General features: G+C 34.7%; 4 protein-coding genes and 1 pseudogene across 9 annotated transcripts; 4 read left to right on the top strand and 1 right to left on the bottom strand.

Annotated features, from left to right (window-relative positions):
* Positions 1–26: 26 nt before the first annotated feature.
* LOC106322663 (U1 snRNP-associated protein usp106-like) lies at positions 27–3,430 on the bottom strand. Of its 2 annotated transcripts, none has more exons than XM_013760758.1 (13): positions 3,194–3,430; positions 2,945–2,997; positions 2,680–2,848; positions 2,542–2,605; positions 2,347–2,426; positions 2,118–2,265; positions 1,930–1,991; positions 1,675–1,737; positions 1,371–1,429; positions 987–1,068; positions 714–757; positions 439–645; positions 27–363 (listed from the first exon to the last, which is right to left on the bottom strand). In XM_013760758.1, the coding sequence occupies exons 1-13, from the start codon at positions 3,338–3,340 to the stop codon at positions 345–347; spliced, it is 1,197 nt and encodes a 398-aa protein (XP_013616212.1). In that variant the 5' UTR covers positions 3,341–3,430; the 3' UTR covers positions 27–344. The 2 variants fall into 2 exon arrangements, with proteins under 2 accessions (XP_013616212.1, XP_013616213.1); XM_013760759.1 differs by having other exon boundaries at positions 1,684–1,737.
* A 972-nt stretch (positions 3,431–4,402) lies between these two features.
* Positions 4,403–5,573, top strand: LOC106323208 (31 kDa ribonucleoprotein, chloroplastic-like). The gene is made up of 3 exons (XM_013761362.1): positions 4,403–4,412; positions 4,486–4,761; positions 5,224–5,573. The coding sequence occupies exons 1-3, from the start codon at positions 4,403–4,405 to the stop codon at positions 5,571–5,573; spliced, it is 636 nt and encodes a 211-aa protein (XP_013616816.1).
* A 438-nt stretch (positions 5,574–6,011) lies between these two features.
* On the top strand, positions 6,012–7,897 carry LOC106325964. Of its 5 annotated transcripts, none has more exons than XR_001267103.1 (4): positions 6,014–6,562; positions 7,011–7,057; positions 7,154–7,490; positions 7,583–7,897. XR_001267103.1 is itself a non-coding variant. In XM_013764014.1 (3 exons), exons 1-3 carry the CDS (start codon positions 6,401–6,403, stop codon positions 7,303–7,305), a joined length of 375 nt encoding a protein of 124 aa, XP_013619468.1. In that variant the 5' UTR covers positions 6,012–6,400; the 3' UTR covers positions 7,306–7,412. The 5 variants fall into 5 exon arrangements, 3 of the variants coding, with proteins under 3 accessions (XP_013619468.1, XP_013619467.1, XP_013619466.1); XR_001267102.1 differs by having other exon boundaries at positions 6,017–6,562; positions 7,142–7,490; XM_013764014.1 differs by lacking the exon at positions 7,583–7,897 and having other exon boundaries at positions 6,012–6,502; positions 6,949–7,057; positions 7,142–7,412.
* Positions 7,898–17,044: 9,147 nt separating this feature from the next.
* On the top strand, positions 17,045–20,196 carry LOC106326188 (AP2-like ethylene-responsive transcription factor BBM2). The gene is made up of 9 exons (XM_013764209.1): positions 17,045–17,357; positions 17,794–18,211; positions 18,413–18,495; positions 18,609–18,617; positions 18,712–18,800; positions 18,939–19,012; positions 19,149–19,199; positions 19,310–19,386; positions 19,511–20,196. Exons 1-9 carry the CDS (start codon positions 17,120–17,122, stop codon positions 20,194–20,196), a joined length of 1,725 nt encoding a protein of 574 aa, XP_013619663.1. The 5' UTR covers positions 17,045–17,119.
* Positions 20,197–20,982: 786 nt separating this feature from the next.
* The window catches only part of LOC106327551, a 14,691-nt pseudogene continuing 7,690 nt past the window's right edge, over positions 20,983–27,983 (top strand).

The raw sequence follows: 27,983 nt of genomic DNA, 5'->3' as shown, positions 1-27,983 counted from the left end.
GAACTTGCTAAAAATTGGAGTTGACAAATGAAAAACCATGCTTCTACTCAGACAGGTGGGATAAACCACTTGCCCAAAATACTTCTCAGACAGAGTATGGTTATTTAATTTTATGACAAATTTGTTTGTATGCCATATCTGACAGAGCCTGTGATGCAATCTTCTACTCGCAAGTCTTTTATGTCAACAACACATAAAAGCATCCCAAGAAACTCTTATTACAAACTTAGCACCGTACAATCTCAAAAATCTTTTTAACACATAAGAAGAACGAAAGAGTGTTTGTAACTCCAGCTTGATCCTAGACGCCTCTTAAACCTGCTGCAACAGTCTCTGGCAGTGTCTTAGTAGCGGTCATGGCGTCTGCAACATGGTTAATACATATATGTTTAAATGCAACCAAGCAGTTAATAATATGTTTTCTTGATCAAAGTTTACCTGCTGCGGTGATCATAATCCCTGTGTCTTTCCCTAGACCGGGACCGGTCCCGCCGGCTTCTTGAGTCATAGTTTCTGTCATATTCACGGTGGTCATGATGCCTGTCACGATCTCTACTCCTACGGTCAACATCTCTCCCACGGTCACGGCTATCCCCTCTGTCTCTATCTCTACTTGATTCTCGCTCTCTGCTCCTCTCCTTTGACCTGAGATTGGTAGTTTTTCAGCAAAAATGTTAAGGAAGCAAACCAAGAGCAAGCTTAGAAAAGTAAACCTCCTTTCTTCCACCCGTTCCTTGTGAACTTTGTTCTTTTCCTCCTGAAGAAAACATAAAGAACGCAACTTAACTATACAGTCTACATTTTTAGTATAAAACTGAATGAACCAAAAACCGATAGTATATAAACTGAACCAAACCAAAGTAAATATGGTTTAAAACTTTTAATATAGTAGATATTTTTTGTGAACCGAAAAAATTGAACCAAAACCGAATAGAAATCCGGATTGAACACCCCCAGTAGTAAATTATATTGTTTGTTATTATTACCTGAAGCTCTGCTAATTTGTCACGGATCAGCATGTAACCCAAATGAAGCTTCCCTCCAAAATGATCAGCTAACCGACGATCACTAAAGGCACCACAAAAGATTTTTCACATAAATCACAAGTTGGTGACATAGATATAGTTTAAAGCTCCATTATTTATCTCTAACAGGCACAATAAATCAAGAAAGAACGCACATTTATTAGCTGCAATAAGTAATCCTCGTTAAACTGGGCGCAAAAAGCCTGCTGCTGGTGAAAAGGAGGGTACAATAGCCGGTGTCAAAATAATGAACCACTTGCAACTCAGGAATCTATTATTACTAAGCTAAACGCTCAAGAAGCTATAACGCATAATTTAATTATTTTCAAAGTAACAAAACTTAACTTGTCATAAATGCTCAAAAATGCTCCGCATATGTCACATAGTCGCAGCTTCTGGTCTGTCTGAGACAACAAAGTAACAAAGAGTGAGGCCTATTGCATGCGTGCTTTAAAAAAAAAAAAAGAATTCTCTATTCAAATTTCAAAAATACCATCATTTATTTTTGGATACTAGAAACAGGACTTATCTCTCTTGAACATTCTAAAATCATCAGACTAAACAAACTATACAAAACTAACAGGAATCATGAACTTTGAGAGCCTCTATGAGTTGAGCAGTAAATTTCGATAAGGTGATATTGACTTACAATACGCACATCAGCAGCAGTGAACTTGGTTGAATCCACAACAGGTTCTTGCCTAGGAGTAAGCTGAAACATATAACATCACAAAACTCTTAGGAACTAATATTATAAGACAAAGAAAAAGCATGCCGAGCTATTCAAGAAAAGAGAGATCCCTATTTCAACAGACTCATAAACAACTCCATCATCATCTATTGTGCAGTTACTCGAAGATAAATAAGTGGCAAACAGAAAACTAATTTAAGAAAGAGAACAAACCTTCTTAAGAGCTTCAGCCTCTTCTAGTGCTTTCTGCGCCTCATCAACCATTCCTTGTTCCCCTGAATATAGATTTAAAAAAAAAAAAACAGAAGCCGCAGTATTAAACCACTACATTGGTCACTTTAAGAACATCAAAACCACCACATATAGCGAAAGAGATACGAAGATAGAGGATATCCCCTTACCAAACTCTTCAGCTTTCTTTAATTTTTCATTGATCATCTCTTGAGTGCGAGGATCAGGTGGAGGTAATGATGCAGCTGGCTGCTGAGCTGGGATGGGCTGTGGCAAGGACGCCCTATCTTTGTTGAATGCCTCCAACAGCAGCACAGCCTGTGGAGAAACAAGACAAAGGACTTGACTGTTAATAAATTACCAGACACCACAAAATAGCAAAAGCATCTAATCACAGACCTGTAAGTCAGCTCTCTTAGTCCTCATCTCTTCAACTAACTCAAGAGCTCTAATCTTCAAATCCGTTTTTCCTTCAAGATCTGCAATGTAACATCATCATTTTAAAAGATTAATTAATAGCTTTTCCGAAGAGCAAGCAGATAGAACATTTAATGGTCAATTAAGGAGCTTAAAAGACAAAAATATTTATATTACCATGCAGGTCTGCTTCATTCATCTTCTCTTTGATTTGTTTTGACAGCTCAATAATTTCAGGTGACTGCAGTAAAACAAATGAAATGATGAGGAAAAGCCTAAGTTAAACAATAAGACTAAGACTTAGATCATCATCACCTGAGTAACTTCGGTGACAGAAATAGCAATGGCAGCTTTGGCATCCTCTTCCTGAAGACGCTTAAGAGCCCTACCAATCTTCCTATCACACTCAACAATAAGCCTGTCTATTGCATCTTCCAACTCCCTATCGTAGTTATCAACACCTTTTGCCTTTGCTTCTCCATATCTAAGCAAGAGTTAAAGGCGACACAGTACAAATGAAAGAAATAAAGTTCCACTGCACATAAGAAGAGGAAGAGACACTACATAATAAAAAGGATACTCTTTCCTCAGCTGCAAAGAGTGCACCTTTGGGCAAGGACCCATATCCATTTTCTGATATAATAATAACAATAAAAAACCCAAATTAGCAAATCAGTGAGCCAATGCACTCTGAATCTTTCAAAATACAATTAAAGTGATTCTTAAGCTCTTTTCACTATGGACGATAAAGTTAGGGTTTTTTGAGATACTAATTGAAAACCCATTAAGCCCAAGAAGAAGACATGGGCATCGAGGATATACAACTCACCGTCAATTGGAAGAGCTCGTGAGGGCAGAGACCAGATAAGTAGAGACGACAGACATCGCGGTCGTAGTATTTGCGATTCACCTCCGTCACATCGCCGTTTCGGTTAGCTCCCATGAGCACATCCAGCTGCTTTCTCATGGCGTCCATCTTCGTTTTGCCTCTTTGAATCGCGAATCGATCCTCCCTACGGACAGAGATACTATACTGTGTTTCGATTTTTTTTTTCCTGTAATTAGGGTTCAGTCTTTCAGTTATAGTCCCTTAAGATTAAATAATTTGAAATTTTTCCCCAACTAAATTTTTTCGGGCTTAGTTTTACAATTTAAAAGTATTTGAGAGAGAGAGAGGGGGAGGAGGAAACGGCTTATTCATGTCTACGCTATGAAACCAGAAAAAATACATACCCAAACAATATTAATGTGCCAAAACATTCATAAACTAAATAAGAATTTGAATTGCATACCTAAACTCATAATAAATAGCTAAAACATGCCTATAGCCGGTTATACGATGATTTGGACTATTTTTTTAATTTCTTTTGTAGTTTAGTCCCTATAATTCTATTTTTTGTTAATATGCCTTAAATAACTTAAATAATCAAATTTATCGAATTTATAATTTTAATTTAAAAAGTACAATTTTATTTTTTTTACCAGATTTTAATTAAATTTAAATAATAAATTTAATTATTTATCAGAAATTTAGATAGTTATCATTTACAATATATTAATTAATTTAGTTATTAAAGTACGTTATCTACCTTATTAAAACATGAGAATTAATTATAAATAATCTTACTCATATGTAATAATTACAAGAAATAGCACTCAATTTATATTTATATAAAATTTTCTTTACAAATATAGTTCTATGATACAAATCCCAAATGACGCGTCTTGACTGTAGACCCTTACTCAGCAATTATCCGGATCTTGACTGTAGACCCAACCCGGTAGCAACTCTAAGAGCATTATTATTGGGGTCCCTTAGGGCATGATTAACCATGGTTTCTTAACCGAGGTTTTTAACTTATGATTTGACACTTTTTTTGTTTTTTGTTTTGTTTTTTACACTTTTCAGCTAAGAGACGACTCTTATATCTCTTATTTAAGAGACGGTTCTTAACTTTTCTTAGTTAAAATCTAAGAAAAGCTAAGAACCGTATCTTATCTGAAGCTAAGAACCCTAGTTAAGAGATTGGGGTCAATGATGGTCTTAAGTGGGTTGCTTAAGTTAATTATGATTAAAAAAATAAAAATTACTTATTTATTTAAGAAACATCGCTTAATTAGGAGGAGGAAGAAACGTTGCTTACTGGACACGTGTCACAATCTCGTACTCTCTCTCATCTCTATCTCTCTCCCGGCTTCATGAAATCCGTCGGTTTCGAATCCAAATCGCTGTGATTGATCTCTTGAGGAGAGCGAGCCTGTTCTCGGAAGAGGAAGGAGATGCGAACGAAGGAGGTGGCGATTTCCCGGAGCCACCGGAGGAAGCTAAGCTCTTTGTCGGAAATTTGGCTTACGATGTTGATAGCCAAGCCTTGGCTACGCTCTTTGAGCAAGCTGGTACTGTTGAAATCGCTGAGGTGAATAAAAGTTGTGTATGTTCTATGATACAAATCCCAAATGACGCGTCTTGACTGTAGACCCTTACTCAGCAATTATCCGGATCTTGACTGTAGACCCAACCCGGTAGCAACTCTAAGAGCATTATTATTGGGGTCCCTTAGGGCATGATTAACCATGGTTTCTTAACCGGGGTTTTTAACTTATGATTTGACATTTTTTGTTTTTTTTTTGTTTTTTACACTTTTCAGCTAAGAGACGACTCTTATATCTCTTATTTAAGAGACGGTTCTTAACTTTTCTTAGTTAAAATCTAAGAAAAGCTAAGAACCGTCTCTTATCCGAAGCTAAGAACCCCAGTTAAGAGACTGGAGTCAATGATGGTCTTAAGTGGGTTGCTTAAGTTAATTATGATTAAAAAATAAAAATTACTTATTTATTTAAGAAACATCGCTTAATTAGGAGGAGGAAGAAACGTTGCTTACTGGACACGTGTCACAATCTCGTACTCTCTCTCATCTCTATCTCTCTCCCGGCTTCATGAAATCCGTCGGTTTCGAATCCAAATCGCTGTGATTGATCTCTTGAGGAGAGCGAGCCTGTTCTCGGAAGAGGAAGGAGATGCGAACGAAGGAGGTGGCGATTTCCCGGAGCCACCGGAGGAAGCTAAGCTCTTTGTCGGAAATTTGGCTTACGATGTTGATAGCCAAGCCTTGGCTACGCTCTTTGAGCAAGCTGGTACTGTTGAAATCGCTGAGGTGAATAAAAGTTGTGTATGTTCTATGATACAAATCCCAAATGACGCGTCTTGACTGTAGACCCTTACTCAGCAATTATCCGGATCTTGACTGTAGACCCAACCCGGTAGCAACTCTAAGAGCATTATTATTGGGGTCCCTTAGGGCATGATTAACCATGGTTTCTTAACCGAGGTTTTTAACTTATGATTTGACACTTTTTTTGTTTTTTGTTTTGTTTTTTACACTTTTCAGCTAAGAGACGACTCTTATATCTCTTATTTAAGAGACGGTTCTTAACTTTTCTTAGTTAAAATCTAAGAAAAGCTAAGAACCGTATCTTATCTGAAGCTAAGAACCCTAGTTAAGAGATTGGGGTCAATGATGGTCTTAAGTGGGTTGCTTAAGTTAATTATGATTAAAAAAATAAAAATTACTTATTTATTTAAGAAACATCGCTTAATTAGGAGGAGGAAGAAACGTTGCTTACTGGACACGTGTCACAATCTCGTACTCTCTCTCATCTCTATCTCTCTCCCGGCTTCATGAAATCCGTCGGTTTCGAATCCAAATCGCTGTGATTGATCTCTTGAGGAGAGCGAGCCTGTTCTCGGAAGAGGAAGGAGATGCGAACGAAGGAGGTGGCGATTTCCCGGAGCCACCGGAGGAAGCTAAGCTCTTTGTCAGAAATTTGGCTTACGATGTTGATAGCCAAGCCTTGGCTATGCTCTTTGAGCAAGCTGGTACTGTTGAAATCGCTGAGGTGAATAAAAGTTGTGTATGTTCTGTGATACAAATCCCAAACGACACGTCTTCTGTTCAATCCTCTGCTCCATCTTCTTCTTCGTCCATCAGCATTTTTTTTCTTTCAACTGAGCATTCTCGTGGTGTATAATAAAACCATGAATGATCAAGATGGAGACTGGAATTATCATCTCAGGATCCTAAGCAATAGCGCACGTGATTCCACAGATCCTGCTTCCGATCCATCCGTGCTACAATCAGTAAGCAATAGCGCACGTGATTCCACAGATCCTGCTTCCGATCCATCCGTGCTACAATCAGTAAGCATCGAACAATTTTCTCTCGATTTCCAAAGGAATCATCTTTCGTGATTTATGTTAAGGTCATGTATGTTTTGTGCATTACAATTTGAATCAACTGTGAGTCAAAATGGATGAGAGAAGATCAAGTTCTTGGCTTTTAAGTGTTTGAAGCATATCTGGTTTGAGAGAGTTTTCGTAGTGATGAGAATTGTGTGGATTGAGTTTGTATCTGTTGACATCAGATGATGTTCCATTGTTTTGGTTTTGAGTATATATGTGTGTAGTTTATGTTATTCTAAGCTTTCACTTGTATTCAACTTCAAGTAGTAGCATGTCTTGTGGTGGTTCATAATTAGCGTTATTTGCTCTTAATCCAATCAAAGTTTTCATCTTTCTGCTTGAAGGAGTTGGGGGTTTCTGTAACTTCTGATTGTGTGTTTAATCCAATCTATGCTTCCATGGATAGGGTCAGATCACCGTCCTCTATTACAAATCTCATTCCAAAAGGACCAGGTTTTGTCATTCATCCTGACATTTATGTGAAAGATATTTTCCTTGCATGCAAGAAGAAATATTCAATCTCTTGTCCTCTTCAAGGTTGTCAAGCAGAAGTTGAGTGGGACGCGATCGAGAACCTAACGGTAAGGAAAAAGAACAGGTACGATGAGTATGTCCTGAGATCTTACCTCAAGAAAAGCAAGAAACAGATCACCATTGGAGAAAAGCAAGAAACAAATCACCTCGAAAAAGAACAGGTATGATGCAGCCTTGAGTCACACAACCCTGTGACATGCAACAACGCCTCTGATTGGTTGTCTAGAGACTTAAAGAAGTTCAGCGTTTCCTGGAGCGAAACCAACACGAAGCTTTGTCCTCGTTGCCAATCACCATTGGAGATTTTTTGTGGTTCAGGATCCGTCTGGTTCGTGTCTTGTGCCAACTGCAGGTAAAAACAAATCTTTAGAGTATTAAGTTTCTCTATTAAAGTGTGTTTCTTTGTCTTGTTTTAGTGGTTATTGATGTTGGGAGTGTATGCAGTCAAAAGAATCCCATGAAACGGAATCAGGAACCTATGGAGACTGTGTTGAACCGGTAACGGAGCAGGATGCACTCGAGAAGGGAGCAGAAGTGGTGGATACTTCGTGTTTGGATCGGTGGGAGGCGTGTAAAGCTTGTCAAGAGCTTCTCAGAGACTTTAAAGGAGGAAAAAAAAAAGGCCTTGTCTGAAACTACTCTTGACGAGGTTACTTGTTTCTTACACTCTTTGGAGATTTTGTTTGTTTGTTTGTTTGGATCCTGAATGCGAAGCTTCTTCTTATGTGATGGTTAAAGCAATATGGTAATAATCAAAGGCTAAGGTGCAATGTTCTTTATGTGATTATCCTAAAATATTTAATAATTTTTTTTATTAAGAACCATTAATTAAGAGATTAGCATTGGAGCACATAAATGTTGAAATCTGTGAACTAAGTCTCTTAACTAACATTTTCTATTTAAAAAGTACTTAAGAGATCCTAAGGGGATCTTTGGGTTAATTACGTTCTAATGGACCCGAATATTAAGGCAAGCATTTTGGGCTTTTTGAGTTAACCAAAGTTTTATTTTACAATTTTTAATGGTGCTTCTAATTTGGGTTCTTGAGTTGTCACAAGTGAGGATTCCTCTGAAAACCAAAATTCAACTAAAGAATGTCATATTAAGACCATTTTCAACCCACGTCTATTTCTATTTCTATATTTTCCCCTAAAATAGAAAAACTCTATTATAGAGGTGAAAATGCTCCAATGTATGCCTCTATAAAAGAGTTCCTCTATTTATAGGGGAAAATATATAGAGATATGATATTTCTACCTATAATAGAGTTTTTCTATTTTAGGGGAAAATATAGAGGTGTACATTGGAGATGCTCTAAAAAGTGAATCCTTAGACCATCTCCAACCCACCCCTATTTTTATTTCTATATTTTCTCCTAAAATAGAGAAACTCTATTATAGAGGTGAAAATGCTCCAATGTATGCCTCTATAAAAGAGTTCCTCTATTTATAGGGGAAAATATATAGAGATATGATATTTCTACCTATAATAGAGTTTTTCTATTTTAGGGGAAATCTATATTTTCCTCTAAAATAGAGGAACTCTATTATAGAGGCATACATTGGACCATTTTCACTTCTATAATAGATATTTCTATTTTAGAAGAAAATATAGAGGTGGACATTGGAGATGCTCTTAGCGTTATGTTTCATCGTAAAGAGTTCGACTTTCTGTAAAAAAAAAAGTTCCAATCATAACCTTGCCTTATGTATGCGCATGCCAATTTAACATTCCGTCAATTATGAAAAATCCGAAGGAAAGAAGGATTTTTCTTTTCCAAGATATATATATATATATATATAATTCTGCCAAAAAAGATATATATATATATATATATAATTAGATACGAAAAGTAAAAGTAATCTAAAAGAAAAATGAGATGTGTCAGTCATGCAAACTTGCAAAGAATGGTTGTAATGTAGAGCGGAAATACAAGAACTCCCCCGCTTTAACCGGGGAAAAAGCTGTTCTTGTATAAAAAATGAAAAGTGAAATGGTTGATTTATTTGTCTTGATAAAAAATATAAAAAATAGAGCATAAATAATAATAATATGGCAATGACACTGGTTGGTGCAATTGCAATGTGCTAATGTTATGGGTTTTCGTACCCCGAAAACAGACGTTTGCAGACCCTTATCATTTCCACATTCGTCTTTACATTACAGAAGATAAAATATTGCGTAATATATGAGAAATTCCTTATATAGAAGGTCTAAATATGAAAGCACTATAAACCCTAATCTCAATCAACAAGACCTCTTTTGATTTAAAATGTTAATCAACAAGAAACGATATTTTGATTTAACTAAACATGTGTATCTTAGACGAAAAACTGAATAAAGTATAAAAATACTTCTGATAAAAATACTTCTGAATAAGAACATGCATGTTACTACTGTTAGTGTGCATATATATAGTAAAAATGTGCATGTAAATGCACAACGAATGGGTGCAAAGTAAAGGGTTTAGAGCATCTCCAAAACATGAATTTCAAAACTTTATATTTGAAGTTTAAATGTGTTCTTCTCAAAAAACAAAACTTCAAACTCAATTTCAAAACTATTTGTATTTTATAATATGATCCTTATATTTGTCATAACTAATTTAAATTCATAAAACCTTTGTAAATAACTAGTACATATATAAATATATTACAACAATATTAATTAATAAAATATAAAATTTTAAACAAAATAACTTAATTAATATTAAGCTTCAAGCAAAATACTATATTATTCCATAAAGTGATTTTCGTAATGCATATATTATTCCAAAATACTAGTGCATTTCGAAGTAAAAATGGCTCTCCTCATATTTAATCTGTAGATTAGAGATAAAAATTGTTGAAATCGGATGATATTAATATTTGTAAATACATTAGATCAGAATAAAAAAAGTAAAAGAGAAACATAAAATATTGCTAAAAGACTAATTTTAATCGATGATATTAATACTCGTGAATATATTCAATATGAACAAGAAAGGATTGTACGAAAAGACATCATCATCAACAACAACAACAACAACAACCATCTCCAGTTACACAAAAAAATTGGACAATATTTGGAAATTTTGAAGGTTCTGAACCAAACTTACATAACTATTAGTATTGTTGTATATTCAAATTTGTGTAATAGTTATGTCTTCATGTATTTTTTAAAAGCCTTTTTTTTAATTTGTTAAGTTTCTTTTATATATTTTGTTATCTAAATCTAGTTTTAAATATTTTAAACGTTATTTTAAAGTTTTATTTAATTTTATGTGTAAACTTAAATTTTGTAAACAAAACTTAAAATATTTATGAGATATTATTTTATAAGGATTAAAACAATAAACAAAAAAATATTTATGAATTATAAATATGATGTGTAATTGTAAAGACCAAAATGAAAATAAAAATATGAAACTTCAAATTTGAAATTTTGAGTAGTGAAACTTCAAATATAAAGTTTTAATCCTCAAAACTTCAAATTTAAAGTTTTGAAGTTTTTTTTGGAAAGCAAAAAATTTCATATTTGAAGTTATTGGGTGTTTTTCTTGGAGATGATGGTGGATGAATGGTAGAACAGCAGCACTGCAGCAGTTGCATTTATACTGACAAATACCTCAAACTCATCCATCTGATTTTTCAATAAGTCAGTTTCAACTACCAGAACATTTTTTTCTAACTTTCTTCCTTTTTGGTTATGTTTACTAGTTCAAACCAAAACAAGCTGTAACTGCTAGGTCTCACTTCCTTTCATTCCTTGTTTTCTCTTTTTTCAAAATTAAATATATATTTTTTTCAGAGATCAAAAAGACATTGAAATTTGCAGAACGAGACTATTACGGTAAAAAGAACTCATCTTTAGTAACAAAAAAATAGACAGTTCCTCCCATGATTTCAAACAAGAATTTCTTTTATGATGAACAATCGTTCATGAAAATAGAACAAAAAAAGAATCCAGATCATTTTTGGAGTGGTGAAAAACCTTGTGGTTTCTTCTCCAACGAACAACCGTCGTTTCTTCGCCAACGGAAATTCCATTGTCGGCGACCTCAAACCCTAAGCTCCATTCCGACATAGCTCTACCGCTATCCACGTCAAGGTCAAATCTTCTCCTCCTCGCCGTGGTCGTCATGCTCGGGACCAGAGTTGTGGACATTGGAATCGTCGGCACTTTAGTCGCAGATCGAAGAGAAAGCTTCACTGGAGCAACAATGGTCAAGTTTTGATTATTTGCACATCTGGTCTTCCAACTCTTGTTTATTCTCAAATTTGTCTCAAAATTCTATTATGTTCATGAATATTTTCCGAAACTTTTAATTGTGCAATCCATACCAAGCAAATATTCTTATTTTGGAACATTGGTCCATGCCGTTTTGTTTCATTTCGTTTATGCCCCAGATGTTTCTGATTGGAAAATAAATCCTTTTGATTTGATCCCATAATTTATATGTTCACACTGATGAATTGTCTATGTTACTTTGTACACAAAATATCATTGATGTTGTCTATAATAGAAACAAACATAAAACTCCAAAAGAATATCAATGATTTTGGGTGTCCATGTGGACATCAACTATATTGTAGATGACCGGTATAAATGATTTAAATGAAGTTCCAAATTTTCATTTTTACATTATATCATAACTTGAGCAATGTCTACATGTACACATGTGATTTGTCTTCTTTTTCTGAACAACTATACTAAAAACTATTAAAATCACCATCATAACTTGATCAATGTATAAATAAATCGATGTACATATTTTTTGCTCTAAGTTGGAAAACCTACATGTTTCATGTTTATGTATAGGAGGATAGTGAAATTATATGGCGTTCATGTATTATTGTACAAGTTAATTTGTGTACATGTGAATTATTGTACATTTGGATAATAAAAAACTTGTGTATGTGGTATAGTGTACACGTCAAATGGCTTTAAAAGTTATAGTTTCAATTTTTTTGGACAAGTTTGAGTGAACACAAGTACATGGTTGATTAGAAACTGTGTACAATTAGTAGGTTGTGTACGTAAATGTATCTAGTATACATGACGCATACTAATAAAGAAGTCCACTGGTACATGTATCGTTTAACAAATGACAAGGGGTGTGATGGCCAATGTAATGAACATATAATAGAATCGAAGAGTGGTTTCGTGGGAAATTGTGTACATTTGTTGTGTAGTATACATAACTGTGTACAAATATTTATGTGTATCGTTGTACATGTATTTCTGTGTATCGGTGTACATGGTTATGTGTTAAACGGTGTACAGTATAACCGATGTATATCTATGATCTGTGTACATAAATTTTTGGGACATATTAGTGAATAAAATTTTGTTTTACTTGTGATCTTGTATGCAATTGTGGTGCAGTTTATTTATATATAAAGAACACATGTAGTGTACACATGTACACATTTTGAATGATACTTGAAAGCTACTCAGTGTGTCAAATATCATCAACGTGTACACATGTATTTTATTGTCCACGTGTACACTATTATACCCAAAGATACATGTACACCGATTCATTTGTACATTTCTCAAATTATGATATTTAATAATTTTATGTACATATATGTTATATTACATTTAAATTCATGTTTACATATTATAGGGATTGAATTGAACAATTAAAACTTTTTGGACAATTAAAAGGGATGTATTTGAAAATTTGATAGCTTGGGCCAAATTGATAATAACCTAACAAATAAAGGACCAAATGTAAAAATGTGAGAAAAGCTTCATTGTTGCACGAGCTTCACTATGCAACACCGCAGTGGATTCCGACCATCACACCCACCATGACATACTATCACAGCCCAAGAAGGCTGAGTTGTGCGGAGTACGACGTGGAAGACGAAGCTTGGTCGTCTTGATTTATGGCGAAGGAGAAGACAAACCGCAATCGAACTGAGGTTCATCAGAGTCACAGATGAGGACTAGGAAGCACGGCGAAGAGGAGTTGTAAAAGAAGAGAAGATGAGATTGTGTTTTTGTTTTATGAACTGAAAAAAAAACAAAATCTGAAAAAGAAAAGAAGAGAAAGAAGATGAGAAATTAGTGGATCCTACAGATTGTGTTCTAGTTATACTTTAGTTAGTAGTTGATGGAATATATTAGTAAAAGTTAAGAGAAAATATCATAGGAGCAGAAACTGTTTTATTGTGATATAAAAAACTTAAAACTGCGTTTTAGTGTTAATAACTCAACTATTTTCCTCTTCTTTTATTACTCTTCCTCATTTTCTACCTACATACAGGTTTTATTATTTTTGGCCACACGCTCTTGTCAGTTGTAGATATCTTCATCGACAGGTGTTTCCATTTGTTTTCAGAGGGATTCTACAAGTCTTTTCTTACATCAATAAGTTTTTTTTTTTTCCATCTAGAAATTTATATTAAACAGGGCTAAAGCCCAAAAATCTTACAAAACCCATACACATTGGACATTCAACAAATCAAACATAGAGACCGAAAACCTCTGCCTTCTCTCTAAAAAGTCCCCACCGTGCCCATTCGGCCGGCCGACGGAGTGGGCTCCTTATGCCACCGTCGGCCCGGTTTCCTCCTGTTCCCCTCCGTTTTCCGTTCTTTTGTTTCCTAGTCTAAGGCTTTTTCTTTTTTTTTTTAGTAGATCTAGTGTTTCCGGCGTTGCGCTTTTCTCGAGGCGGACGTTTGGTTCTTGTAACCGCCGTGGCTCCTTTCTCAGGTGAACGGTCGGCTTTTGTTACCGCCGTGGCTCCTTACTCAGGTGAACGGGCGGCTTTAGTTATCTTGGAAGGCGGAGGCTCGTTTTGCTCCGGTTGTTTGTGGGTGGTGTCTCGGTGTCGGTTTGAGGCGTCGATGGGGAGTTATCCCTTTGAATGAAGCGTCGGTGGAGTTAGGGTTTGGGGTCTTTATGCTCCGGTTCGCGATTCACTTGTCTAGGGTTTGAAGTGGTTCAAAGGCCGAGGAGATCTCGATAGATCGATGGAATCTCTCTATGGAATCTCCCGGCGTGAAGACAGGGGGGTGTCGAAAGGGGTTGGTTTCGTCGGAGGCTCGTCTGTTTCCGAGATCCGATGAAACGCGTTTTCAGTTTGATGATTGTTCCGGCGGTGCTGTGGCGGAGATGGACAAGTTGAGGCGGTTGTGTTGTGTGTCGCACTCACTGAGCAGTCTTCTCCTCGATTGGAGCCTCCTTGGTTCGTGCTCCGACCAGATCGTACAGAGATGGAGCGCGGAGGCGGCAGAGCGTCTTAGGCGCTAGGGTTTCCTGGTTTGTGGGCCTTTGGGCCGGTTTGATTTGTTGGGTGTCCAATGTGTATGGGCTTTGTAAGACTTTTGGGCTTTAGCCCTGTTTAATATAAATTTCTACATCAATAAGTTAGCCCCACCACATTAATTTTCCTTTTTCGAAAAAACACCGCTTAAAACTAATTGATATCCTTGTTTGGCTTTGACAAGTAAGACCCCGCAACGGCGGTCCGTCACAGATCCGTGGCCCAAATTCTTAGCTTTTTTACAATTAAAAAATTGTGAATTGGGCTCAGCTTTAGACGGATCGGTACGGATCAGTCCGTAAATAAGGCTTCGAAGGATCAAGTCCTTACTGCACGTGGCATCTTATAAACTCTTATGTGTAATCTTTATATTTAATCATGTTTTTATTTAGGAATTTTTCTATCTTTATGTAAAATTATGGTTTTTATCTTTAATTGTTGTATTTTATGTTTAATTATTGTTTTTATGTTTATTTATAGTATTTTATGTTAAGTTATTCTATTTAATCATCCAATATATAAAAATTATATTTCACTAAACAAAAAAAAATATATTTTTTATTCCTAAAGATTCTAATTTCGGAATCACCATTCTACACACATTTTTCACAAGAGTCTTTAACTATTCAAAAAAAAAAAAAAAAAAAAAACTAATATAATCCTAAGGATTCCACGATGGATATCACCATTGTGGATGCTGTAATAATGGTTTTACACAAAACTCTGAATCTCTGATCATGATATAGCCAGGCCTGGATATAACCAAACCCTCATCCGTCTTTCATTTTAACGTTTTACCATTATTAATACGTGGATGCAGTGAAATCTTATCTAAACAAAAATAACACACATGTAATGCAATGCTATTAGCAAAACAACACAAACACACACATTCAATGAAGTTAGTTTTATCGTGAATGATAAATATATTTACAAGCGAACCAATTATATTTCTTTTATTTTTAGTAGTGTCCCTTCATCAAAACATAAAGTAAATGAATAACGTTTTGAGTTGAGATCAGAAAAAGTTAAACCGTATATCGAAAGTGTAAGAACCTTTATATTCGTATAATTTCACTAATTGAGTGGATATGTTGAAATAATTGGGTACCAAAGGCCTCGGGGTTATTACAGATATGAACAAATTATAAGGAAAATAATATGGTTTTGTAGGTACGAGGCAATTCTCGAACGTGTGTTGGTGGTGTGTTAGATATCGCAAGCATAATAATGGAGGAAAGTGAAATAAATTATAAAATAGACAAAGAGGATCAATTGAATCGTATCTTACCAAATAAAGTCCAAAACTTTTAAATTTGTCTAAACATTTGAAAGATTATAAACACATGCACATGCTCACTATCTTTTCATTGATCCATGTGTATACCCTATTTTTGCCTCCCTAATTACCCTAATTTCCCTAAATCATTTTTAAATTCGATATTAATCGGATAAGCTCAACTACTTTACAACTATCGCTTAGGATGTACATCTCTAGCATCCCCTACTAGTCATCCACCTCTTATGTAATTATGTTAGTTTTAAGTAGTATTACATTTATTTACTTTTTGCGTTTACGATGTTATTATAGTTGGAGGACGAAATTATATTGTGTTTTGAAGCTTTTGGGACGTTTTAATTGGTTGAACAACAGCCACTGGACATTTATTTGTCGGTTATATGTTTAAGTTTGTTCTTATATACTACTCCATATATTTCAAACAGCTATTAAAAATAACAACAGCGAAAATATGATGTATTGCATTTTAAAAAATGATTAGTAGCTGAGATATGACCTTGTATGAAATGATCAAGATCACCTGTGAAGTGAATTACATACTATTAGAGGAACGTATGTTTCGTTTAAAAAGGGAACTATGTAATTCAAATATCCGCTCGCTCGGTCATAGGTTCACACATACACATGTCTCTACCAGACACAGCATCATTGGTTTTAGTTTGACAGCTACTGAGTTTTTGTATTTTACTATTGGTCCTCGTGTTACTCTTTTTATACTTTTGTCCTTTACACTTGACACTAAGAGCATGATTAACCCGAAGTTCTTAGGATATAGTTTTTAGAGGAAGTTAAGAAACTGTTTCTTAACTTCCGCTAAAAGCATCATTATTGGTAGGATGAAGAGAGAGAAAAAAATTTATTGTTTTGTTTTTGTTTTTTTTGTTTTTTTCTAGTCGTTGGAAAGTAAGGGACATCCCTTAATTAGAGGTTTTTCTCTTTTCTTTCTTCCTGGGTTTCCACCCTCCTCCTCTAAGGAATGATGTCCTAAGAACATCACTCTAAGAATTTTGGGTTAATCGTGGTCTAATCTCATTAAACCAGAGATTTGATTGAAGGGTTTTTCATTTTTGACTGATTAATTAAAATGTCATTTAACCAAACTTGATATTCAATAGATTAGGCAGTTAAATTATTTACTACCCCTACCCTTCAAACCGACCAATACATCTCCACTTTTTTCAAGTACAATGATTTTTTTTTAATTTTCTGAATTTAATTTCAAAATTCGTTTATATAATTGCGCATAATACGTCGCCTCGGAAGAAATGAAACATTATGTTTTTGACTCTTCTTCTTCTTCTTCTTCTTCTTCTTCTTCTTCTCTCTTCATTAAGACCAAAACCTTTTTCTCTTCGTCTTCATGCATGAACCTTAACTAAGTTCTTCTTCTCTAATCTCTCACAAGAACGTTTTAGATCACCTTATGAAATCGATGAATAATAACTGGCTAGGTTTTTCTCTCTCTCCTTATGACCAAAATATACATCGTACAGGCGTCGTCGACTCTTCCACCGCCACAACAGCCGTAGATGTCACGGGGGAGTACTGTTACGATATGACTGCTGCCTCTGCTGAGTCTTCAGCCGTTCAAACATCGTTTCCTTCTCCCTTTGGTGTCGTCCTCGATGCCTTCACCAGAGACAACAATAGTCATTCCCGAGGTTATTGTTTTAGAATTACTTATTTATTTTATTTGTTTCTGTCAAATTTTCTCCTTCTTCCAATGCATAGAACAAAGACTAAGACTCACGCACGCACGTAGCCCTATTTTGTTTTGTCTTTTTTCGTTTTCTTCTCGGGCTTGTTTATTGATTTCATTTCTTTTGAGAATATCCATGTGTGGGGTTTGATGTTTGTTCATTTCTCATGAAATTAAAAGTTTGCCAATCATACATAGATACGAAGTGAAATTATACTTTTCTCATTTATTCAATATATCATAATATATACAATACAATTTAACTTTGTATCCTTTTTTTCGTTCTTACAATGAAGGAGAGAATGAAGACCATTTCGTATATTATAGAACGATGAGGAAATTCAGTTCAACAAACCGTTGATTAGTTACAGAATTCTTTGTTTTGTGTTTCTATATAGATTGGGACATCAATGGTGGTGCATGCAATAACATCCACAGTAATGACCAAAATGAACCAAAACTTGAGAATTTCTTCGGCCGCACCACCACGATTTACAACAACCGCGAAAATGGTGGAGATGGAAATGGTGGTTGTGGAGAAGGAGACGGTTCTGGTGGCTCACTAGGCCTTTCGATGATTAAGACATGGCTGAGGAATCAGCCGGTGTCTAATGTGGATCATCAAGACAATAATGGGAATGCCGCAAGAGGCTTGTCCCTCTCTATGAACTCATCTACTACTTGCGATAGCAACAACTACAACAATAGTAATGTTGTTGTTCAAGAGAAGACCAATGTTGATAGCGTTGATGCTACACCTAAGAAAACTATTGAGAGTTTTGGACAAAGGACGTCTATATATCGCGGTGTTACAAGGTTCTCTTCCTTTATTTAATTTTGATGTCTAAAATGTCGTTTGAACCGTGATTTTCTCGGTAAAGATTGGGGTATTTAATGAATCGGTTGAGAGAGTGCTACCGAATGTTCCTTGATATATATGGGATCATATAGAATACTAACAAAGATATATATATTGGGTATGCTCCATGATGAAATATGTTTGTATTAAATGTTCAGGCATCGGTGGACAGGAAGATATGAGGCACATTTATGGGATAATAGTTGCAAAAGAGAAGGCCAAGCTCGCAAAGGAAGACAAGGTAATAGTAATATTTAATTTATGATTTGTCATTTTTCATACACCTTTTATTTTCCAACTTATCGAGGTTTCTTCTTTTTCATGCGTGTTCTAACCTGATGGTTCTCTACTCAGTTTATTTGGGTAAGTATAAGTTTGACAAAGCTATGAATAAATAATACTGTATAATCCAAGTAGATCTGTAGTCTAATTCATTTTTATCTGATCATGCATGCAGGAGGTTATGACAGAGAAGAAAAAGCAGCTAGGGCGTATGATTTAGCCGCACTCAAGTATTGGGGAACTACCACTACTACTAATTTCCCTGTAAGTCAATTTAATCAGTATTACAACAACTCAGAATTTCAAGCCAATTTTGTTCTTTTTTTTTTCTGGTCTGTTTAGGCTTATAAACCTATTATCTTATTATTAATTTGTATGTTTTTGGTTTGATATCATATGCAGATAAGTGAATATGAGAAAGAGGTAGAAGATATGAACCACATGACGCGGCAAGAGTATGTTGCCTCTCTGCGCAGGTACATAATTAACCGCTGTATTTATTGCTTATGGCATCTATTATATATTCTTCTAGAACCCCATCACCCTCCCGCATACATTCTTTTAATACTTCGTTATTCATGTCTAATATATAATACACATTTAAATATGCAGGAAAAGTAGTGGTTTCTCTCGTGGAGCATCGATTTATCGAGGAGTAACAAGGTAATCCACATAATTGATAACATATACAATATTTAAAGCCTTTTTTTGTCAGATGTATATAAAATACCACATTTTATATAATGAAAATATTCTCCCAATGGGTCCAAAAGGCATCACCAACATGGAAGATGGCAAGCTAGGATCGGAAGAGTCGCCGGTAACAAAGACCTCTACTTGGGAACTTTTGGTAAATTTAATCAATTCTTTAAGAAATTTTTTTTTGTAAGCAATCAAATATATCAATAGATTAACTAAACACTATAATATATACTTAAGTGAACTTTACATATGATATGATGTGATATATGCAGGCACACAAGAAGAGGCTGCAGAGGCATACGACATTGCTGCCATCAAATTTAGAGGATTAACCGCAGTGACTAACTTCGAAATGAGCAGATACAACGTTAAAGCAATCCTCGACAGCCCGAGTCTTCCTATTGGTAGCTCTGCGAAACGTCTCAAGGAAGTTAACCATCTGGTTCCTAGTATGATGATCAATAACGTTTCAGAGAGTGAAAACGATGCTAGCGGTTGGCAAAACGCTGCGGTTCAGCATCATCATGGAATAGATTTGAGCTTATTACAGCAACATCAAGAGAGGTACAATAATTATTACCATGGAGTGACTGCTCGGGCTTATTTTAAAGAAGAGGAAGATCAGCACCATTTCCTGAGCAACTCCAACTCCCAGAGCCTCATGGCTAATATCGATCAGCATAGTTCTGCTTCGGGTGATATGGTTACTGTTTATGGAAATGTCGATGGTTATGGTAGTCATCAAGCACTTGCAATCCCGGTTGGAACATCTCTTAACTGCGATGCTTTGGCCGCTGCTGAGATTGCTTACGACGCAAGAAACCATTATTATTTTGCTCAGCAACAGCAAGGAGGAGGAGGTTTTCCTGTGGGAATTTCGAATAATGTTGGCTCTAATATGTACTTTAATGGGGAAGGTGGTGGAGAAGGGGCGTTTACAGTTTGGAACAACACTTAGGAAAATAGTTAAAGATCTTTAATTAGTGTTTGCTTTGTGTGTTGTGAACAGTTCGATTGAGTTCTATTTCTTGGTAAGTTTCGTGTGACATTTTATTAGTTTCGATTTAATTGGATAAATTTTATAAAGTATGATCACATTTTATTTTATTTTTAACCTACCATTGGAACCATATGTTTATATTCTTTTAGAGCATGTATGTTTAGGGAAGATAAAAAATACAAAGAGACTCAAATTCTGATTTGTCACGTTGGTAACTAATTCCACATGCTCGATTCTTCTCCTACTCTACTCTTTTGTTTTGCTTGACCAGTGACCAACATGAAGCAGAGGATGGTCAGGGCCCCTTCTGTTTCCCTTTGTCAGGCCCAAACGGACCAATTAGAGCCCATCAATTTTCCCATGGGCTTGTATGCAGAAAACTCATATAAAGGCAGGGAACCTAACTTGGCTTGCATTCTCCCCTCACCAAATCTTCCAACTAATTTTAATTTTTTTTAAAAAAAAATACAAGTACTTACAGATCTCTCTTTTGTTGTTGGCATCTTTTATAAAAAATCAGAATAACCATATATATTTTCAGTGTAATCAATAAGTGGGAAAGCGATTAGGACAGTAAAATGATAAGAGACTTTTAAGAAGTGGTGAAGCTTGAGAAAACCGCGACCTTTAAAGGAAGACATATTAGCTAGCTGATGGATGTGAGACTTGAGTTTGCTGCATGAAAACAATATTAAAAAATAATATTAAAAAAAGACGAAAGCTTAGCTTGAAGGCAATGGAGACTATGGAGACTATGCAACAAACTACGTACCATACAGAGAGAGAAACTTAAAAAGGGTTTCATCATCTTCACTGATAAAAGACTTGTTCCTCATATACTGAATGTCCTAGCTTCGGTTTTGTCCTCTCTCACTGCCGCTGATATGGAAGCCAGCGCCGGTCTTGTTGCCGGTTCGCATAACCGTAACGAGCTTGTTGTCATTCACAACCACGAAGAGGTAACTCATAGTCTGATATTAGTTTTTAGTTTTTACAATACAATTAACCAATTTGTAAGTGGACAGAACTTAGGCTAGGGTGAACCTTTAAATTCATCCCACCCTTTAGATCAATCAAAATGACACATAAATTATTAATTAAAAAATATTAAATTAAATAAAAAATAGTTACAAAAAATAAAAACGCTAATTTTAACGACGCTAACGCTTCCAGCTAAATCCTAAACCCTAAATCTTAATTTCTAAACTCTATACCTTAAATTCTAAACCCAAATCTAAACCCCTAAACTCAAACCCTATACCCTAAACCCTAATCCTAGACCCTAAACCCAAACCGTAAATCTTAAACCCAAATTATATACCCTAAACCCACCTTAACCTTAAGTCCAAACAGTAAATCCTAAATCCAAACCGTAAATCCTAAACCCAAAACCTATAACTAAACCCTAATCCTAGACCGAAAACCCAAACGGTAAACCCTAAACCCAAACCCCAAACTTAGATGCTATATGGTTTGGGTTAAGGTTTACGGTTTGAGTTTAGGGTCTAAGACTTGGGTTTAGGGTATATGATTTCGGTTTATAGTCTATTTTTTGGGTTTAAGGTATATAATTTGGGTTTAGGGTCTAGGATTATGGTTTAGGGTATAGGGTTTGGGTTTAGGGGTTTGAATTTGGGTTTAGAATTTAGGGTATAGGGTTTAGAATTTAAAATTTAGGGTTTATGGATACTCTGGAAGCGTTAACGTCGTTAAAATTAGCGTTTTTATTTTTTGTAGTTATTTTTTATTTAATTTAATATTTTTTAATTAATAATTTATGTGTCATTTTGATTGATCTAAAGGGTGGGATGAATTTAAAGGTTCGCCCTAGCCTAAGTTCTGTCCACTTACAAATTGGTTAATTGTATTATCTTAAAGGGTGGGGTGAAAATTAATATTACTTTTATTAAAAATCGTTTTTATATGTAAATATATTTTTTTTGGTTTATGACCTTTTTAATTAGGATTTGAATAAAATACAATTAGCATAAAACAATTTTTTTTATATATTTTTAGGTTTATAATTTAAAAAGGACAATTACAATCTAATCTTTTTTTATTTCTTTACATTTATCTTTTCTTCATGATATTAAGAAAGGAAAATTAGTAATTTTTTTATCGGATGTCCCCGAAGGGACAAAGGAAAATTAGTATTAAATAAATTATTTGTACAAATCGGTTTTGAAATAGGTTTTGTAAAAATTAAAACTAAGATGACTTTTAAAAAAAAATCATTTTATTATAATAAGATTTTCTGTATTGAAGAAATTATTTTAAAACTAGTTTTATTTTACTTTTTTTGTCATCATTCGTTTTATTTTAATAATAATTTAAAAAATCATTTTATTATAATAAGATTGTTTTTTGGTTTGTTTTGACCTTTTTAGTTAGGATTTGAATAAATGAAAATTAACATTATGCGAGTGGAAATATTTTAAAAAGGAAAAAATATGATTTTCTTACAATTATCTTTTATTTTATTATTATGATAGTTGAAAAATAGGAAAATCAGTGTTAAATATTTTTTTAACACATTTCACAGTCTTATTATATAATTGTCATATTCGCGAACATGTTAATTAGTAAATTTGAAGAACCAAATGTTTTGTAAGTTATAATTTAAATATAAGTTAAATTAAAAAAATTCCTTACAAAACATCTGATTGATGATGACTTTTCCATCTTGTTTCTGCTAAGTGCCACGAGAGTTCAGTTAAACAAACCTTCAAGAAGGTATCAAACTTTCTCCGTGCCGAAACGTTTCTAAACAAGAAACATGAACAGCTGAAATTTTTCGATTAACGGTGTTGCTAAGTCATGATACTTTGTATCACCACTCCAGTACATAGGAACAACATGGGATGGTTAACAAGGAAAAGAAAAATGTCCAGATAAAAATTCATTGGATACACAAAATGTTAAGGAAAAAAAAAATAGATTATTTGAGAGACTTAATAACAAATAGAGAGAAAAACAAATCCAACATAGATAAAGGAGGTTTTGGTACTCAGAGGTTGAGAGGTGAAGTATACAAAATGTGACAGTGAAGCTGATGTGGAGGAGGAGGATCCAGTGTCATGACAGGTTCGGACCACAAAATGTTTCCTCTAATCTGGCATGTGTCCTTGTGTCTCTCCAAACAGACCTCCGCACACCAAATCTCTAACTTACGAGGAGCAAGCACGTCCCAGAAGATCAACATGTTGGGACCAGAGTTGCTCAGTTTGTGCCCGGGAAATTTTTCATCGAGTTCAGTTATCTCAAATCCTGCAGCTAGCATCAGCGGTTTGTTGGACTCCCAGAGATCCCCCAAGCGTCCACCATAGTTGACGAGCTTGGAGGCAGCGAGAGTTTCCCAGAGAGACTCCAAGCCCATCACCTCTCTCCACTCCATCACATGGGTGGTTACGGGCCTCTCCCATTCATGTGCCTCACACCACAATATCCGCCCACCTAAGGCACTGCAATACACGATATTATCTATCACGTGCCAACCCTTATAAACTTGGGAAGTTTTCTTATTCCCTTTTTTCCATTTGCTTTCACTTGGTATGTAGGATACACATGCCCCTGCACCATTGATAGCAACCAACTTTTCCTTGTCCTCTTTTATCACTATGCTTTCCCACATTGAGGGACGACTACAATTAGGCGGGGGAATCGGCAGGGCATCCCAAGTCTGCTTCTTTGGGTCGAAAACCTCTCCCCACCTGCTGGAGTTACGGTCATCACACCCTCCAAGTATGTATATCTTCCCGTCCACCACACCAGACGCAGCTGAATATCGAGGCACCCCCATGGAGGGGAGAGTGCTCCACGTGTGAGATCGACAATCCAGGAACATGACACTGGACGAGGCTCTTCCGCCTATCCTTCCACCCATGGGAGCTGCGTCCAGAGGCTGGTAGAAGTAAGACCGCACTGGGACCAGCCGCCGATCAAGGGGTTTTAGGGAGAGGATGAACCAGCCTGGGTTTGGATCTGGAGGGATGCGTAAGCGTAGATGAATGAGGTTTTCTGTGCATCCCAAAAGGGTTCGGAATTTGTACAACTCAGGGGTCGTCAATAGAGATCGGTGCCGCTTGGATACGAGAGATAAGGAAGCGTGTTCGGATCTCGAAACGCGGGCCAGGCAACTTAGAACCATCTCTTCCGGCAGCCCACTACTCGGAGACTGCTTCCGTTTCTTCGCTTGTGATGGATCTTCCTCGGCGTCGCATCGGCTCATCATCATCACCGGGTCCGTTTTTTAATTTGACTCGCTGTTTTATGTTTACGATTTTGCTCATCTCTCACCCTCCATTTATATAAAAGTAGGTGCTTCCTTTTTTCTTTACAAATATTTTCCTTATTTTAGGTTTTCAATAAATATTTTATTTTTCTCTTCAATCGTATCTATTATATTTCCTTTCCAATCCCCCTAGACTATATTTTACAAATTGATTTTCCCACGTATCTTCTCTATAATTAATTTCACAAAACAAATATGGTATGACTACTGAAATAAAATATAACATTGATAATTTCATTTAATTTTGTCTTATATTTTTTTCCAAACTTATTAAAATATGATAATACTTCATATATTACTTTTAATATTGATATTTATTTATGGTAATTTTTTTTAAATATGTGAATAACTCATACATCACCTGTAAAATAAACACATTCATATATAATTATACTCATATACAAATTTCGAAATATTTTTTTTTTATAATTATACAATTTGTATTATTAAATCTTACAAAATATTTTACAATTTTAAAAACAATTAAATATCTAATCGTAAGATCATTAGTTTCTTATATATCTATAAATTTTATAAATATTATTTAGGCTAAATTTTTGATAATTATACAATTTTATATCATTTTTATTAATTTATACAAATTAATTTAATATATATCAAATATATATTAAATATTAGTAAGAAAATAAAAAACGTAAAATAAAATGAATTTTAAAATAATTTCTTCAATAATAAAAATCTTATTATAATAAAATGATTTTTTTTAAAAGTCATCGTAATTCTAATTTTTACAAAACCTATTTCAAAACAGATTTGTAAAAATAATTTATTTAATACTAATTTTCATTTCTTAGTATCACAAAGAAAAGATAAATATAAGAAATAAAAAAAAGATTAGATTGTAATTGGGGGAAATTTCACGGGAAATTGCCAAAAATATAATTTTTCATGTTTACACTAATTAATTTTACCCTAATCTTTAATGAAGGATAAAAAACATTTATAACCTTTGAATTAACTTTGACAAAAAAACATAAGTTTAACTAATCTAAACTTAAAACATCAACTATAAACCCTAAATCTTCAACTCTAAACCTTAAACCATGAAACTTTCAAATCTAAACCCTAAAACATCAAAGGAAACCCTAAACTCTAAATCGAAACTTAAAACATCAACTCTAAACCCTAAAACATGAAACATCAATTCTAAACCATAAACCCCGAAACATCAACTCTAAACCATAAACCCTAAACCTTCAAATCTAAACCCTAAAACATCAAAGGAAACCCTAAACTCTAAATCGAAACTTAAAACATCAACTCTAAACCCTAAAACATGAAACATCAATTCTAAACCATAAACCCCGAAACATCAACTCTAAACCATAAACCCTAAACCTTCAAATCTAAACCCTAAAACATAAACTCTAAATTCTAAACGTAAACCCTAAACACTATATTTTTCTAAAATTCGAACCCTAAACCCTAAAACCATAAACCTTCAAATCTAAACCTTAAAACATCAACTCTAAACCCTAAACCCTAAACTACAACCCTAAACCCTAAAACATCAACTCTAAACCCTAAACCCTAAACTACAACCCTAAACCCTAAAACATCAACTCTAAACCCTAAACCCTAAACTACAACCCTAAACCCTAAAACATCAACTCTAAACCCTAAACCCTAAACTACAACCCTAAACCCTAAAACATCAACTCTAAACCCTAAACCCTAGATTTACGGTTTGGGTTAAGGTTTACGGTTTGAGTTTAGGGTCTAAGACTTGGGTTTAGGGTATATGATTTCTGTTTATAGTCTATTTTTGAGTTTAAGGTATATAATTTGGGTTTAGGGTCTAGGATTAGGGTTTAGGGTATAGGGTTTGGGTTTAGGGGTTTGAATTTGGGTTTAGAATTTAGGGTATAGGGTTTAGAATTTAAGATTTAGGGTTTAGAGTTTCTCTGGAAACGTTAACGTGTTAAAATTAGCGTTTTTATTTTTTGTAGTTATTTTTTATTTAATTTAATATTTTTTAATTAATAATCTATGTGTCATTTTGAATGGTATTAAAGCGTGGGGTGAATTTAAACGTTATTTAAGCAACAAAAATCCAATCAAACACACACAAACAAGAACATGTTAATTAGTTGATATATTTGGGATTAGTTAAGGATTATACGATTACTGTAACAATTAAAGATTACGTTACATACTTGCAAATGATTTTGTTGATATATACTTTTCATGGAACTGAACGTTTAATTTTTATTAATAATTACAGCCGAAGCCTCTGAAGAATCTGGATGGACAATTCTGTGAGATATGTGGAGATCAGATTGGTTTAACAGTTGAAGGAGACCTGTTCGTAGCTTGCAACGAGTGTGGTTTTCCAGCGTGCAGGCCATGCTACGAGTACGAGAGGAGAGAAGGGACGCAGAACTGTCCTCAGTGCAAGACTCGTTACAAGCGTCTCAGAGGAAGCCCAAGAGTGGAAGGAGATGAGGATGAAGAGGATATTGATGATATTGAGCACGAGTTTAATATCGATGATGAACATAACAAGCAGAATCATTCTGCTGAGTCCATGCTCTATGGGAAAATGAGCTATGGAAGAGGTCCTGATGATGATGAGAACGGGAGATTCCCACCTGCTATAGCCGGTGGCCGTAGTAGACATGTACAGAGAAAATCCGCTTTAAATAAAAAAAAATTTCTTATACAAATATATAAGATCAAGTTTGTATATATATATTTTTTTTGTCTCTTTTGGATTTTCTGCAGGTAAGTGGAGAGTTCCCAGTTGGAGGAGAGCATGGGCTTCATAAGCGTATTCACCCATATCCATCTTCTGAAGCTGGTGAGCCTCTCTTCTCATTGTCCTCTATAACTAGTAGTAGCACACAGACAAAATGATGTTGTTAACCATATACTTAGGTACTCATAATATGTGTTTCTGTGGATATAAAAGTTTATTTTGGAAACATTAACATACTTATAGAAATAACATGGACATTCACAGTGATAACTAAGGTCACTTATCATGCAAAAATAACCAAGGTATGAAGCATGTTAGCTAGGTATTTAATTAATTTGGTAGTAGATAATGACATATTTTTGTAAACAATAATATTAGGCTCTTACATTGTTAGGTGAAATTAATCACCAGAGCCTTGTTTGAGTAAGAGCTGCTTCTGTAATGAAATTAACTACAAGCAAATGAAGTTAAGGTTTCTAACAACTTAGGACATAGTTTCATGCACAAGGACTTTAGGCTCTTATTACAGTGTTATATCAAATAAAAGCACATGAAGTAGATGTTTCTAACTGATATCTCATGATTTTTATAAGTTTTAGATTCATATTTTAGCTTATTATGATCATTTTAGGTTGCATTTAGGTCTTTATGTTGTATTTGCATACTCATTTGCATATCATAGGGGTTAGAATGCTTATTTGGAAGTTTGGGGCGAAATTCAAGGGTTATATTGTA

This window comes from Brassica oleracea, chromosome C2 (genome assembly GCF_000695525.1).
Source record: "Brassica oleracea var. oleracea cultivar TO1000 chromosome C2, BOL, whole genome shotgun sequence".
NCBI classification, from domain to species: domain Eukaryota; kingdom Viridiplantae; phylum Streptophyta; class Magnoliopsida; order Brassicales; family Brassicaceae; genus Brassica; species Brassica oleracea.
This window is presented reverse-complemented; position numbering and strand designations above follow the sequence as displayed.